This window comes from Toxotes jaculatrix, chromosome 10 (assembly GCF_017976425.1).
Source record: "Toxotes jaculatrix isolate fToxJac2 chromosome 10, fToxJac2.pri, whole genome shotgun sequence".
NCBI classification, from domain to species: domain Eukaryota; kingdom Metazoa; phylum Chordata; class Actinopteri; family Toxotidae; genus Toxotes; species Toxotes jaculatrix.
In genome coordinates this window covers 19,663,376-19,679,489 of record NC_054403.1, presented here as the reverse complement: position 1 = coordinate 19,679,489, position 16,114 = coordinate 19,663,376, and the positions used below count along the sequence as shown (strand labels likewise).

The following is a 16,114-nucleotide window of genomic DNA, read 5'->3' as shown; positions in this document are numbered from 1 at the left end:
GGAAACATATCCTAGTTTTGTGCAAAGGTTAAAAAAAATCCACATTCTTGTATGCAATATGTTGTATCTTGTGTGTTTCATAACATAAGCAATTAAGTAGGTCACTGGTCCCGGCCAAGGAATATTCACAATAAATGGACATTTATCAGAGAGGTAAGTAACTCCCGGCAAGAAAGCAAATAACTACTTTTTCAAACATATCAAAATACTTCCCCAAAAGTTACAGCTCCTAGTCATAACCTAAAACCTGTTGTCAACTGTTTCTTTTAAGGAAATATTCAACCATTATAGTATTCTAACCCCCCCCCCACACACTTTCAGTTACGCAAGGCTAAACACATCAGAGAGCAAAAATCTCATCTAACTCTCCTTAACAAAGCAAGCAATTCAATTTTCTTCTTGTATTTTTTATGATTTATATTAATATTTGTTTGATGCTTCCAGAAAAGCTTCTAAAGAAGTATTCTAACTAAACAGTGAGTTCATGTTCCCATGTGTGCATGCATGTGCCTGTACTATATATGTCGATGTATTAACAGTCCTTACAGCCTGCTTTGATGTTACAATCCCAGAACTAGATAAGGGCACTCAAACGCAGCTCCATAGTGACCTTCTTGCTGTGCTCTCCGACAGAGCAGTCAACCCCTGTTATTAAAGTACAAAGATTAAAAGCAGTCTTTCCTTTAACAAGTATAGACATGCTGCCTTCCCTACTCACTAGCTCCCCACAAGACTGGACTGGGAACAGCTCTCAAATAGAGAACAGGTACAGGAGAGTAATCTTGAACTAAGGAGGTTACTGGGGAAAGCACTGCACTCGGAGCAGTCTGACAGAGGCCAAGTGCTTTTCATTCATTAACTTGGCCGCCTGAGCCGTGGTATGTCAAACGGTGGACGTGAGGGGAAAGTCAAAGCTGACGTCCCATTGTGCTCCACAGCCAGACACCGACTGAACCTTGAATATTGTTTTCTGATACCATAAGAGAGCACAAAGAGGCGGGTGAAGTCGTTATCAATTCCCTTGCAAGGCAATCATAACTATTATCATTAGTAGTGTTTTCATCCTCCGCGCTCAGCCCGGAGTAGATATCTAATCTATTCCCTGGCACACATTCTTGTCTTTCCAACTTGACCTGGTATCACTCGAGCAAAGAAATGGTTTCCCGCCTCTCTGGAAACTAGATATGGGTGTAAATAATATGTCCGGGCCCTTTCTGAAAAGCCCTAATCCCAGGAAAACAAACCTGAGCGAAACAGGCCCACCTGAATTGCTTTCAGGAAACCTAGATAATCAAAATGCAAAACAGCCTTTGATAGAAAAATGAGCCGACTTCTAACAACAAATCCTCTACACCTAACATCAGCAAATTCTCCTCCTGAACTTTTTATTTGTACGTTGTGTCTGGGTTTTTAATGTAATCACACAGCATACGGCGCTCCATCAATGAGCTTTTCTGATTTATGTCAGCCTGAATCAGACTGACTGCTTAGAGCTTTACAGACATCATGAATGAGAAAAGGAGCCACACACTGAACACATTAGGGGTCCCACCATCTCCTCAGACAGGGGGACAATGGGTAGGGGAGCAGAGATAAAGGAGGGGGATAACAGGGGTGAAGGAGTGGCTGACGCTGATCGGGCAAAGAAAAAGGGGAGAACGGGAGAAAAGAAAGGAAGAGGCCCAAGACATTGGCCACACAGGGCAGAGGGAACGCGAGTTCTCTGAGAGGCCTATACTCGGTCATAGCCCATTAGGTTGGCTGGGTGAAAATGCTACAGCTCATTACATGCTTTGCCTCTGTTCTGTGGATGAACAATGCACAATTACGCTACCCTGCTGCTCCTCTAGCCCTACTGCTGCATGCCTCTGAGGCGGGCGATATTGCTGCTATAGTGGCTTGCCTGCCAACAGCCTCTGTGCTCATCAAACATCCCATACATGCGCTCCCTAATGCAAATCCAGGTTTATGTCTTAGAAACAAAAGCGCTGTATGAATTTGCTGAAATGAAAGGAGGAGGAACAGGAAAGGCAGCTCCACCGCTGGAGCAAACAAAACAAAGGTATAATGCAGCATTTGTGTGTGTAATACAATGACGTTTGCTCCCTTTTGTCTGCTCTGCCGTCTTTAGATTCTTGTTCTCCACACTTTAAAGAGGTAGACATGACAATGGGATAATTCCTTTGTTTCCAGCTGAATTAAGTTTCACTTGATGTTAAAATTACTGTAAAGCCAGGTACAGTGCTAACATACAGATCGGAATGTAACAACAATTAAAACAGTAAAGTCTGAGCAGATGACACGAAAAGTACCGTGACAATATCTGCAATGCAGTGAATAACTAAGCTCAGGATTCATCTATCCACCAGCAAATTGGTTCACTTCAAGTCTTCCTCCGTTCCACTCCACAATTATGCATGCAGAAGTTGACATTTAATCTGATGGGGGAAATGCTGACTAACATCCTCCTGCTTCCTCTTTGTTTTAGGCAAAAAAACAGGACACTTGGAAAGGTCATTCTTCCCTGGTGTCAGAGGTGGCTGCGTGGAAAAGTTTCCATTCACAGCGAGCATTGTTATGTTTCACAGAATTCCTCCCCCATTTCCCTGTCACTCAAAAAGCACAGCATCAGCATTTGGGAGAAAGCCCTGGGAACTCTCTTAACAACGTGGCAACGAGTCTGGTAACCCAGGGTTCAACTAAGACAGGACCTGCCTTGGCTTTTCTTTACAAAAAAAGTGCAGGATTTTGACACAAAAACTTTTCAAGGAAATGTGTGAAAGGCTGAATAGGATCACTTCCAAATATCTTCATAAATCCATTTTTTGATGGTGAATTTCCACATTAACATTCTCTTCACTGGAACTTGACAGTCCAAGGATTTCCATGAATGAAAACACAATGCGGCATATTTGTGTCAGAGAGTTTAATTTGAGAAATAAAAAAACAACGCCACGGGAAACTCATTTAAATGGGTAATTACGTCCACGCAGCATTGCTTGCAGGGCTTAACAAGGTGCATAATGATGTCCCCTTCCCTTGCGATAAACATCATCACTATGTCCATTTCCTTCACTCCATTTAGCCTTCTCTCATTTACGGGTGGACCATCAACCTAAGCCCGATGCCATTATACCCCTTTTTGCATTTAGGTACGTGTCTTGTAAAAATCTTTCAACATAAATTGTGGAACTACTAATGACATTGTGTGACTATTTTTGGCTCCACAAAAATTTCCGTTCCTTTGATGTTTAATAGGCTTCAAACAAAGTTAATTCTTTCCACATGATAGAGCTTTTGCAATATTTTAAAATATACTTCCCTTTTCAGTGCAAGTAAAATTATCTCAAAAGTTGGATGAATGATTTGGAGGATTAGTACTACATGATTTTACTTTTTTATTTTGATGGAATTGTGTGTGCCCACTGATGTATAAAAAAAACAGCTGAAAAATGTTTGTTGATGTTCTCAAGATGTTCAGCCATTTGACAATTTTATCTTGGACTGTGAAGATTTTAAGGAAAAAGAATTGGTGCAAAACTAAAACCTTGTATTTTTTCAAGGGAGGGAAAAATCTTGTACTAACAATAGAAAAGTGACATTATAGAGGTTGAAGTGGTTTGTGCAATAAAATCTCTTCCTCATTGAAACACTACATTTTACAGAGAAAAATAACATGTTTCGGGCAGCAGCAATACAGGTTGTGGAAAATCATTGGCATTCTATAAATAGATATCTCTCCCCCCTCTTCTCTCTCTCTCTGTCTCTCCTCATTTTTCTAGGCCTTGCCATTTTTCTACAGTATTACTCGCTCTGTATGCTCTGTACCAGTCACATGTAGTTATGGACACATAAAGTGACATGTGTACATCAGACGGCGTCACTCATGTGTTTTGACTCTTAAGCTCTTTTGGCTGGGTGCTCTGATCCCGACGAGAGGGTGGCAGCCCGGCGGGTCTGGATGCTTGTGACTGGCTGCCTGGGGTAGTTATGTCATTTCATTGTACCTCTGCAACATCGAGAATGACATGCTGGGGTGTTGTGGGTCGGGGTCAAGGCTATAAAAACCCAACCAAGTGTAAAACTAGCACTGGTTGTGCATGAAGTGAAAACCATCTTGTTGAGTAATGTCACTAAATCACTCCACAGCTTCACCCGTTTTGTGTGTTAAACACGATGGGAGGAACCAGCTAAGGTATGTAATAAGAGAGGGCACTGAGTGCGTCACTGTCACACTGTTAATTTATTTCTGACATACAAGGCTTTATTTCACCTTATGAACACTGACACTTGAAAAGCAGAGCATTTCTGAAGTACCTGCCTTACAAATAACCTCTCTAAATAATTAACAGGTTCATCTGCCACTCAATCAGTGCGCATCTGAAGCCTTTGGAGATGAAACGATTCTTTCTCAAATCCTTTGAAAGGAGGAGACTTTAAAGAATGCAACATACACCTCCTACTCTTCCAACACATCAAAAATATACAAAAAAAATCACTGACTTTTAAGATCAAGCAGATATGTATCCCTTCCCTTATTGTACAATATCTGTATATCTGTCGTTGTTTCCTTCCCATCATGATTAGTCACTGACAAACTGTTCAGAGTTGAAGAGGTTGTGCATTTTTTTCCACAAGTATTTTTTGACATTGGCTTTACTGCATAATTGGTAGCTTTTTGCACTGTATGCTGAATTTCGAATGATTAAATGGAATATTTAACCATTAACTATCAATCATTTCATTTCATTTATGTAATTCTAAGGTTCATCCTGTTTTAATATTCTCAAAAATATCCCCATGACTGAGGATATTTTTTAATTAGTGTTGCTAAAAATTTCAGACTCATTCACTTCACTATTCACTTCCAAACTGCATCGAAAACTGTGAATACAAAAGCTGTCAGAAAGCAAAACTAAGATCAGCACTTTTACATTCTCAGTGAACTTTTACATTCTGAAGGAAGTTCTAACCAGAGTCTCCAGTAGCAGAAATGCATGCATTCAGCAATAATGTGAAAGCTGAGATGAGACAGTTTTACTTCCACTTCTCTGCTTTCCATGTTGTCCTCTCCCAATTACACTTTCAACCAATAGCTGACGTTCTTTGCTTTCTGTCAATCACAGCCTGTGCAGATCAACAAACAAACAAAAACTAAATGATTCTGCGAGACAGAGTCTGTAAAGATAAACTGAAAACAAAGCTTGAATTTCCACTGAAAATCTGTACTGTTGTCGTGAATAAAAAAAAAGTTGAAAAGCTGCTAAAATGAGGGAAACATATCAATTATTTCATGTAATAATTGATTAAGATTTTCAATAACACTAGAACACAAATATGACAGTAACTATTGAGGAAATATTATTAGAAACATTTATAGCTAAACACATCTTAAACACCAGGGAATGATGACAATATCATAACAGCATTAAAAGAGTACTTTAAATGCAGAATCACAACAATGTTTGATTATCGAAAATGTTGGATTATGCCTCTCATTTCTCCTTCTCTGAGATTTCTGAGTTGGTCATAATGATGTAAATGATAATGTCACAGCCCATATTTCAAATAAATGTGACGCTCCATAAGAAATACTCTGTGTGCGTGTGTATTCATGAGTACGTGTGTGGGGGGAGATTGGCAGTTTCAACAGATGTGTAGTGTGCGCTGACAGCATGACATCTACTTTGCATGCTCAATATGACACGTTTGAATGCTCCCATGCATATTGTCCTGATGTGAAGTGATAGCGAGGGATGTGCAGCCTCGCTGGAACCACTCCCTGTTGTCTCTCCTACATCAATATCAAAACGTCTTCCTTACTAACGGGGAAAAACAGCAAGACTGGTGCACTGAGATACCTTGTCAGTTGTTTTGTTTCAATTTTCATTTTCTCATTTAAGGTCCTTTGATTGACTGTGAGAGCTGAACAAACAAACACAAAGTGTACATCTGAACCTGACACTGTGGCATAAACTACAATACAGTATCACAGAGAAGAGTGTAGCTACAGTATCTTTAAGAAAACAGTGCAGAGAGAATCTGGAAGATGACTGCATCAATTAGCAATTAACTTAACTTGTGAAGCGCACCCTCCACCGCATACTGAATGTTTTACACAACGTATTATAAAGTCCAACTCGTTTTTTTCCAAATTCATTTATCACCTTTTTCTGATTCATTTATCACCGGTGTAAAAGGAAAATCTGCAATCTCTTACCTGAATAAGTGTAATCAATAAAGCAGGAAAACTTATTTTTCTGCTTTGCTCATTATCTGGAATCACAGGTGTGAGAAGCCTTAGCACACATTACAAATTCAAAAACACATTCTAGCCAAAGGCCATTCCTTTACTGTATAATTGTTTCCCCCACCAAGTGATTCACTATAATTAAGCTATGGAAGACAGCTCTATTCTCCTGTGAGCATTCATATTAGTGCTACCACAGGCAGGTCTAACAAACATCTCACAGCTGATGCTTTTCAAAACAATGGACAGCAATGTGCGGGGAGGTATACACTGGTACACATTCTCACAAGGGAAAATACAATATACACAATGCAATTGCAGGTATGAGGCCTTTGGGGAGACCTGTCACTGTTATCTTGGCCAAGTCTGCTGTGTGGGTTTGTGTGTGTACGTGTGCGTGCCAGCGTGCTTTGTCTGAAGCAGGAAAAGCTCGGCTCAAGCTGCTCTGACAGAGGCAGGATGCTCACTGCCCCACATAAACTAACAATGGAGGAGAACTTTGCATTGATCAAAAACAGAAATTACGAAGAGACACAAGCCCATATCCTCTTTCCCTCCATTAGCAAACCAAATCTGACCTCGTACCCACATTCTGATGGCTATGATAATTTTAAACTACATGTTTGGAAAATAAACAAACACAGAGACATCATTGTGCCCTGGTGTAAAAACAAAAAGCTCTTCGGCTGAGGATAAATGAATCATGGATAATTATGAGGTTGCCCTCAGGATGAAAACAATTTTTTGGGACAAAGCAGCCTTAGTAATCACAACAGTGCAGCCACTCGTGTGTCCTAGCCAGTCAATGGGATATGGGTTGAGGACTTGTGGAGTCAAGTGGTTTCAAGCCCAAGCTTGCTCATTGTAACAAAGCAATTATCAGTAATTTCACTGCTGTTTGTTTGTGCTATAAATGGTATTGTAATTATACTGAAAATATTTTTCATTTAAGAGCAACATTTGAACTGTAGAGCTTCTATCTCTTGCAAATGTCACAATGGGGAGGAAAGAAAACAATGACAACTGTTGTTGCGCTGGGGTAACTCTGTCGGAGGGTAACGCGTGCTCTCGCTACCGCTATTCCTCACTTATTTTCTCATTCACACACGCACACACACACCCTTTTCTCAGTCCAGGGAAAATATGCAAAGGCCGGGTCAAAGAGATGTTTGTCAACATCATGTGTAAGGCGGAGAGCGACGGAAGCTGCATGCTAAACAGCCCCAGTCTCTATCAAACCAATCAACTGCTTCTAAGAAAATGAGAAAACGTAGTCGGGGCTCAGACACCTGGCACTAAGACTCATTCACCCTCGCTCACTTCTTCCTTCCTTATCTCTCTATCTGCCCTCACACAGCTCTATCAAGACAACTCCAAGCTTTGCATATGGAATAATCAAAATCAATCTTCAACCCTATTTGTCTCCCTCTCCACTTTTTCATTAGCTGAAACAAATAAAGGCTCTCCTAATCCTGCGGCAAATGTGCTTTTATTGGATGGTTAAGCCACAGAGACAGGATGCTGCTCGAGCTTTTCACAAAGGTGGCTGGTTTCCTTCTGAAGCCAGATCCACATTTTTTGGCAGAGGAAAGAGTGGCGGTGACCTGTGTAGCCCTACCTACCAGCAAATGCAATCGCAGCATACGGGTCACCGCATGAACCTGCTGAATCCCCCACCTCTGCTTCCACTGACCGAATAACACCACAGGACAACCCCCTACAACATTTCTAATTCTTTCCACCTGTGTTATTCACACACACACTCAGTCGGAACCGGCTCAGACAGGCCCAGTAAATCAGCATGCCTGTAAGTAGGTCTCATTGACCCCTCAGGATCCATCGGTGCCTGGATCTCTCTGGATCATCCAGTCAATACATCAATATCCATCTTGTGTTTCTAGTTTTAAGACCCCCACTCCCAACCCCACACCCCCACCTTCCCCTCACTGAATGTCAAACGGAGATTGGAGTCATCAATTACAAGTGTGTGTGTATGTGTGTGTGCGTGGAGCTGGAGCTTATTTGCTGCTGTCTATAGGAGAGAGCATGATACACATTCTTATATAAACACACACACTGATGCACATTTTCTCTCCTACAAACACACACACAAACATAAATGTCCCTTTCTCCCATGGGATCGAGGAGAAGTGGGTCATGAAGAGAGCGAGGGAGGTTGCCCAAAGAATCCAATAGACCAGTTCATATGTACGAAAATCTATAAACTAAAGATCAGCTGGTCGGCATACACTCTGTCAGCTTGAATAGTCTTTCAAGTCAGACCTTCATTGCTCTGCTAGAGTCATGCATGGTATGTCAGGGTAATTCAATGGCTGGCTGTGCAGAGCGGCCATGCGGTAACACTGCAGCCAAATGGACGACACACACATAAAGCATTTAAGCAATGATTATTCTTTCTGCTAGCACCTGAAATGACGTGTGGTGGAGCTGATTAGTTGGGTCAATACACCTGGCAGGTGCTCAAACCCCTGTTCTTTTTGCAATAGCTCAGCACACACAAATAAAAAAAAGTAAACAAGTAGAGTTGGAGAGGCCAAATAATCCACTTTGTCAGGCCTCCAAATTCTGCTTGGCAAAGCGCTCTCAGTCACAGGTCAGCTTCCGTGTCTCGGCACCTTGAAATGCCTCGAAGGATTCCACTCAGATTGACTGGCATAACGTCACAAGTGCCACTTCAAATAGCTCAGTCTTCCATCAGTAAGAGACAGACATTTCACTGACACTATAATCTGTGGTATGATGGAATGCTAAATATCATTAGACCTTTAGATGTGTTGAAAGGTGTTGCATAGCATCTCTATAACTGATTCTTTAGATTCAGGACCATCAATGACATCTATTAGTAATAATTAATGAAGAAGGAAATCTAACAAAGCTGACTATCTCTCCTCTGCTGATGAAACCTCACGTTTAGTCAAATGTATCAATTTTAAAACCAACCACCCCCTTTTCGTCTAACCCTAACACCCAAAGCTGCCCAGTCAAGGATTTAGGACAGAGCACAGCGGATTGTATCTCACCTCTGGCAGCGGCATGCCGTTGATGATGAGGTCTGGCTGCTGGTGGCCCTGCCCAGTGAACGGGTGCTGATAGCCATGGTTGGGAGCTGCATTGCGTGAGTTCTGGTTCTCCACGTTGAGGAAGGTGCTCTCGGAGCGCCTGCAGCCCAGTGGCAGGCTCTGCTGGTGGTAGTCGAAGTAGTTGAGCGAGGAGGTGAGAGACGAGCAACTCACCACATTCATCTTGTCTGTCTCCTCAACGTCTCGTGGCACCAGGCGGATGTCATTCTTGCTCAGCTTCTTCTTCTTGCTGGACTTCTTCTGGTTGCCATATGAGTACTCCGCCACCCTGCGCAAGTAGAAGAAACTGAACAGACTCAATAAAGCAGTGTTCTGCCTTCCCCTCTGCTGTCCACATGGTCAAAAAGCTCAGCCGCCATGCCAGCTAGGGCGCTGTTCAACCATGGGTTCCAGATAAAGGCTCATTGCTCGTGTCCAGGGGTGGAACAGCACACTTAGGTGACTGCCCACTCCCAGCTTGCAATAGAGCTGTCATCCCTTGTTTGTTTGCATTTGCATGCTCAGCAATTGACATGTCACAAACAGGCAGACAATATGCAAACATGCCAAAACCACAAAAGCAAATCAAAAGAACACACTGGTACTCAGCACCTCTACCGGTATATGCAATCATATTCAAAGCACACAAACCACACTAGTTCCATTTTTTTCTTTCATTATCAAGCAAGCCCACTAGCAAACCGGAGTGCAGGAGAACTGCAGATTCAAATTCATTTAGCTGCTCTCAGTGGCTCCTGAAAACTTGAACTGGGTATTTTGACTTTAATAAGAGCAAATGAGCAATACAGCCATGTTTTATCAAAGGATCCACACACTGTGGAAAATATCCATTCTTTGTACAGCCTTGCAGTTTTCCACAGGACAACAGATGCTATGTGCTCTATGGTGATGACTACAAATTTCTCTAGACGTACTCTATATAATTCGTGATGTTTTTTTATGATCTGCATTACTTCAAAGTCTGGAAGAGGCCATTTTTAACCTTACGGCATACAGCATATGGTTTATTTCCCATTAAAGCTCACTACAAAACAATAGTTACCCATGAAATTGCAATATCTGGAATGTCTCTGTTCTTGTCTGTTGTCTTGTCTGGAACGTCTCTGCTATACCAGCCCCCACTGGCCTCTGTTCCTCACTAAAATGCAGCTCTAATCCTCTGTCGCTTCTAAAATCACACTGGCTAAGAAGCACCATTGTAGTTTGTCTTTTTCATTTTTCTTTTAGATTGCATCTTGAAAACAGCTCCCGCCCCCATTCTGCTCCCCCTTGATTCAGAGGAAAGCAAATGGGCAGCTGCAAGGGTAGAAAATACTCCATTTCTTTTTCATTTATCATTTTAACATGTTGTCTCTCTACTCTGTGCCCAAATTGAAATCTGGGAGGGGAAATCTTCAGAGTCAGGCAGACTGACAGAGGACAAGCAATAAATTGGAGATAACTGCTCCTCATATTCGAGGTGGCGACTGAGAATCTGAACACATCAGTGCTGATTAAAGCACCCAGCAGGGAGAGTGGCTCACACTAGGAGAGAAAAGTACTGAGAGCAGTTTTGAATTTTGAATTTGTTGTTGTCTATCAGTGTTTCTTCTCTGAACAAAACATATAACTGACATTAAAAATATGATACTGCATAAAGTAGCTGTTTTGATCAAGATGTGAGGATGCTGGCTTCCCTCTATTTCCAATCAGGCTTGAATAACAACACATTTAGTGTAGTTTAAGTATGTATGCGCTGAGCAGGTGTGAGTTCTCACTGTTAACAATCTAAAGGTAGAGTGATGCTTGAAACTGGAGTAATTATGCTGTGTGACAGGATTTTCCTCAGAGCTACTAGAAAGAGAACCACAATTAATTTCAATGTCCAAGCGATGTAATTAAGAAAATGCTGAAAAGCACTTCAAGCATTTCAAACAAACATTACATCGGAATAAAAAACACAATACCTGAACAATGCTGAGACAAAAATCTGAGCAATACTGGGGGAGTTTTCGAATATTTTTTTATGACTACACGCTTGAAAAACGGCCTAACTTAACTTCAAATCAACAAAATTATGTCTGGAGCAAAATATGATTATAGCTTCAGGTTAAATTCTCAAATCCAATCTATATGTAAATTTATAGCGGTAATATGGCACAGGGAAATCAAAGCCAGAACTGATGTTCAGATTGATGAACAAAACAAAATATGCAATGTCCTGAAAATAATAATCTGCTTCTTTCCAGTAAAATAGCTAAGTAGTTAATGACTATAATGTGACTCCTATGATTTTATAAATCAAAAACTGCAAAAATATATATATATATATAAATATTTATTTTATTTGATTTTATTGTAGGTGTTCCTGATATTCTTTGGTGAAAAGAAAACAGAGGTAAATCTGAATAACCCTGAAGGACTGTCCATAATCACACTAGATTAAAGCTGATAACAGCCAATCAGCCATGGTGGACGTTAAATAATAAATGTCTGGGACTGCTATTGAACCAGTGGGACGTTAATTGTCCGGCAACACACCAGCAAATTGAACATGACAGTTGAACCGTCATATTTATGAGTCAATTGGTTACAATGGAAGGATTAAATCAATCAATCACGTTTCCCTAACACGGAACAGTGGGTCTCAGCATAATGTGTCTGATTTAAAGCAGTCGGGTTTATTTAGGTCTATCACAGTTTCAGCTGTAGGGGGAAAAAAAACCCAAATCTGCAGTCCTCACAGTAGGGCCTCTACATGCTGCATGACAAAAGCAATGCACTGTCAACTCGCAGTTTCAGGCACGATCACGGTCACACGCACAGGCTCGCTCTCTCTCTCATAGGGACACACACATACACAAAAACACACACAAGATTTGGTCAGTACCTGCAGTTGTATGTCCGGATCTCCTTATTATCCCTCTTGCACTTTACCGCCACAAAAATCATGGTCACAAACAGGATAGCTGCGATAGAGCCCAGGGCGATGATGAAGATGAGGGACAGGTTGACAGGTCCAATAGGCTCCTGTGCGTTCAGGTCTGATGAGAGGTACACCACGATGTAGGCCGAGGCAGAGAGGGAGGGCTTGCCGTGGTCCCTCGCCACCACTGTGATCTCGTAGGTGGATTTGGCATTTTCTCCAAACATCCTGGTGGAGCGCACCTCTCCATTCACCTGGTCGATTTCAAAGAAAGCCCTGTCCCCCTCTGAGATGGTGTAGGTCAGCCGCCCGTTCTCCCCCTCATCATAGTCGTCTGCTTTCACCTGGGTCACCATGTAACCCACCCCAGTGTTTCTTGGGATTGAAACCTCCGCTGTGCCATTAACCAGAGGAGGGTTTGTCATAACAGGTGTGTTGTCATTGACATCCAACACCACGATACGCACCGTGGCATTACTTGATAAAGAGGGATTACCGTTGTCTCTGGCCAAAACTTTGAAATCAAATGTCCTGGTGTATTCATGGTCGAATGATCTCATGGAGTAAATGCGGCCTGATGGGTTTATGCTGACATATGTGTTTACATCCATGTGCTTAATCTCACCAGGGACTATGGAGTATGAAACTGTGCCATTCATCCCCAAGTCTGGGTCTTCAGCTGATACTGCCAGCAGACATGAACCAGGGAGGTTGTTTTCCATCACCATCTCTTGATAGTGTGGCTTGAGGAAGTGAGGAGGGTTGTCATTTTCATCTGTGACTTTGACTACCAGGGATTTTGTGGCGCGTAAAGGAGGGATGCCACTGTCCTCCGCTTGGATGGTCAGGTTGTATGTGTCCTTTTGCTCTCTGTCCAGCCTGCCATCAACTAGTATAGTGGAGAAGCTTTCATATTCTTGCAGTCTGAACGGCACATTCCCCTGCAGCCTGCATTGCACTTTGCCATTTGCCCCAGAATCCTTATCTGACACCCTGACTAGCGCAATGACATATCCACGCTGCGCGTTTTCACTAACTTCCACCATCTCTGTGTTCAGCGACAGTAAACTGATGACAGGTGGGTTATCGTTCGTATCCATCACATTCACTGTGACTTTGCAGTGAGCTGGGATAGAGTTGGGACCTAAATCTTTGGCCTGGACGTCGATCTCGTATATCTGCGTTGTTTCATAATCCAAAACACCGTTGACAGTGATGATCCCGGTTCTGGGGTCAATTTTAAACGCATCCCTCGTTTTCTCGGTGACGTAACTGTTAAACGAGTACACAACCTCTCCATTAGTGCCCTCGTCAGGATCCGTTGCGTTCAGGTCTATGACTAAAGTATTGATAGGGGAATTCTCCATCACATTAACTGTATACACCGGCTCGTCAAAAACAGGATTGTTGTCATTAGAATCAATTACCTTGATATTTAACTGGACCGCGCCTATCTTTGGAGGGTCTCCTCCATCTTCTGCACTGATTTCATATGTATAGTGGGACTGTGTCTCCCTGTCTAACGATTTTTGCACAACAAGCTCAGCAATTTTGGACCCATCCCCTCTGGTCTTTATTTCTAGTCCGAAAAGCTCATTTGGGGTGATGGAATACGATTGCACTCCAAAGATCCCCGAGTCCGGATCGCTTGCCCCCTCTAGGGGAAACCTGGTACCAGGGGAGGCATTCTCAGAAATTTCAATGTCAATGTGGCTCGTTGGGAATCTGGGTGCGTTATCGTTCAGATCCTCAATTTCAACTTTGATGACACAGATCTCCATAGAGTTTGACATCACTTCTAGGGAAATAATACACTTCGGGTTCTGGCGACAAACTACATCCCGATCTATTTTCATTTGGGTTGTAAGGATTCCGGCTGGACTGAGTTCCACCCATCGTGGTTCTGAATTGGAAATCACCCTTAAGTACGGGGGCTGCGGTGCAATCTGAAATCCTTGCTTTAGTGCGTCCTTTGTCACGTTTCCAATCACTGACCCGGGCTTCATTTCCTCGTTTATTCCATACTTCAGGTTGATTACAGCCTCAGCCCCGACACAAAATAAAAGGAACACAGCAATTAATTGTATTAATTCCATTTCCTTGGTTTGCATTGTACCTGTTGAGTTTTTCTCTGCCTAATAAAAATCTTGATAATTACGCACAAGAATGCACGAGAAAAGAGCAAAAATGTTCCAAATGAATCATCTCATTGAAATGTCCAGAAAAGTGTTTGGGTGACGAATAGCTCTTGTGTATGCAAATTATATCATGATGTGAAAGCTATAATTCTAACAAGTGCCTTAGCCTATTTTACTCTTCTCAGGCAGAGCACATCCTCCGGTCTACTGCAGCGGACGAAACATTGGGGACGACAGATCTGTGAAAACATGCTGAATCTTCTCACAACAGTGATTTAGCCGTGTAAATCCGTGCGGCTCTTATCAAGCGGCAAACTGGTCTTACACATGACTCATATGAGGAACTGTCCATTTTCAAGAGGACTGAAAGGAGGAAAAAATGCTGGAACTGCATAGACACAAAATGACAATTCCTGTGAGCAAGTCCACAAAAAAGGGGGAAAAAATTAAATCTTCCCTGCAGATGAAGTAATGGGGTTCAAAAGTCCGTGTTAAATTCTCCGCCTTGATGCCAGCAAATATTTAAGTCGCATTTTGGATAAGCATGTTGTTCTGCGTGATATATTACAAGCAGTGATAAAATTTCCTCTTCGGACGGCAGCTATTGGCTTTCAAACTGCACATCTGAGGGAAAAAAAATCTAAAAGGATCTGCAGTCACAAAATTATTCAACAGCTTAAGTCCGGCTCTCTTTGCCTAAAGAACAAGGGTGCAATTGCTGTAATGTCTCATCACATCACTGAAGTCCCGATTACCTTTTTATTTCCAGCAGATTTAGTCTTTCATTCCCTTCGCAAGTCTTGAGGCTTTTACTTACTAATTAATTTCCTCGTATCTCACTTGGAAAAGGCTGCACACATCCCGGTCATTAGTCCATGCAACACACAAAAATCCGTTGAAAATGTAGCCAAAAGCCAGTGGGAGGAAACGAAGCAAGCGCCTACTGTATGTACAAAACGCATTTCATGTTGGGCTGCAGCAAAGTAGAAGCACAGAAGCCTATCCAGCCTGGTTGAGGCAGAAAAAAAAAGAAATCATTCGTTGCCAGTAGGCTGTCTAGTTGACTCCAACAAGCGCTCCACTCGCTTCACTGGTGCACACTGGCGGACGCGCAGCTCCGAGTCGAGCGCTCAGTCTCAGGACCCGCAATCCCCTCAGCCAATCAGGGGTTACACAGGAGGGCTGGAGCTGCTGGTGGGTGGGGCAAAGTACAGCAAAGAAACACGGCCAACTACCTGTTCTCCTGCAGATGGACGACTCAACGGGCGATTACAGCGTACAAGTTGAAACACGGAGCTGTGTATTTGATGATCGTTCGAGCTACGGTTCTAAAACTGTGGTCTGGGGGACCCGTGGGGGGCTTAGAGAGGGTTCCCACCAGAAAAAAAAAAAGTGTAACAGGCTAATTTTCCCCAGCAGAGGCAGAGAAGAGATGCTAAGGATAACTTTTCACCCATGTGTCCTTATTTCCTCTGCTACAGCGGCCAATGATAGGTAACAAGTAAGAGTTTTTTTTTTTTGTTTTTTTTTTTACAGCGCAGACCTCAGTGTGGATCTTGAACGGGATCTGCGGAATTTTATGGATCTGTATGATCCTCAGTGACCTGTCAAAGTTTGGTGACCCCCGTGTCAGAGCAGATGGCATCACAACCAAACAGCATCTTTTCCCGCTAACTTACACTGCACATTTTAAAGCCAAGTGTTGGCCTGTTGATCTATA

The 16,114-nt window shown here is 42.4% G+C and overlaps 1 protein-coding gene across 4 annotated transcripts in view; it reads right to left on the bottom strand.

Annotated features, from left to right (window-relative positions):
- Positions 1–15,466, bottom strand: part of pcdh19 (protocadherin 19) — a 53,274-nt gene extending 37,808 nt beyond the window's left edge. The window contains exons 1-2 of one of the 4 annotated variants that reach the window (XM_041048459.1): positions 12,221–15,466; positions 9,292–9,637 (exon numbers count right to left, since the gene is read on the bottom strand). In XM_041048459.1, the coding sequence (XP_040904393.1) occupies positions 9,292–9,637; positions 12,221–14,367 (2,493 nt within the window). In that variant the 5' untranslated portion in view covers positions 14,368–15,466. The remainder of the gene's footprint in view (positions 1–9,291; positions 9,638–12,220) is intronic. The other 3 variants (XM_041048461.1, XM_041048460.1, XM_041048462.1) reach the window with 3 other exon arrangements.
- Between the last annotated feature and the right edge of the window lie 648 nt (positions 15,467–16,114).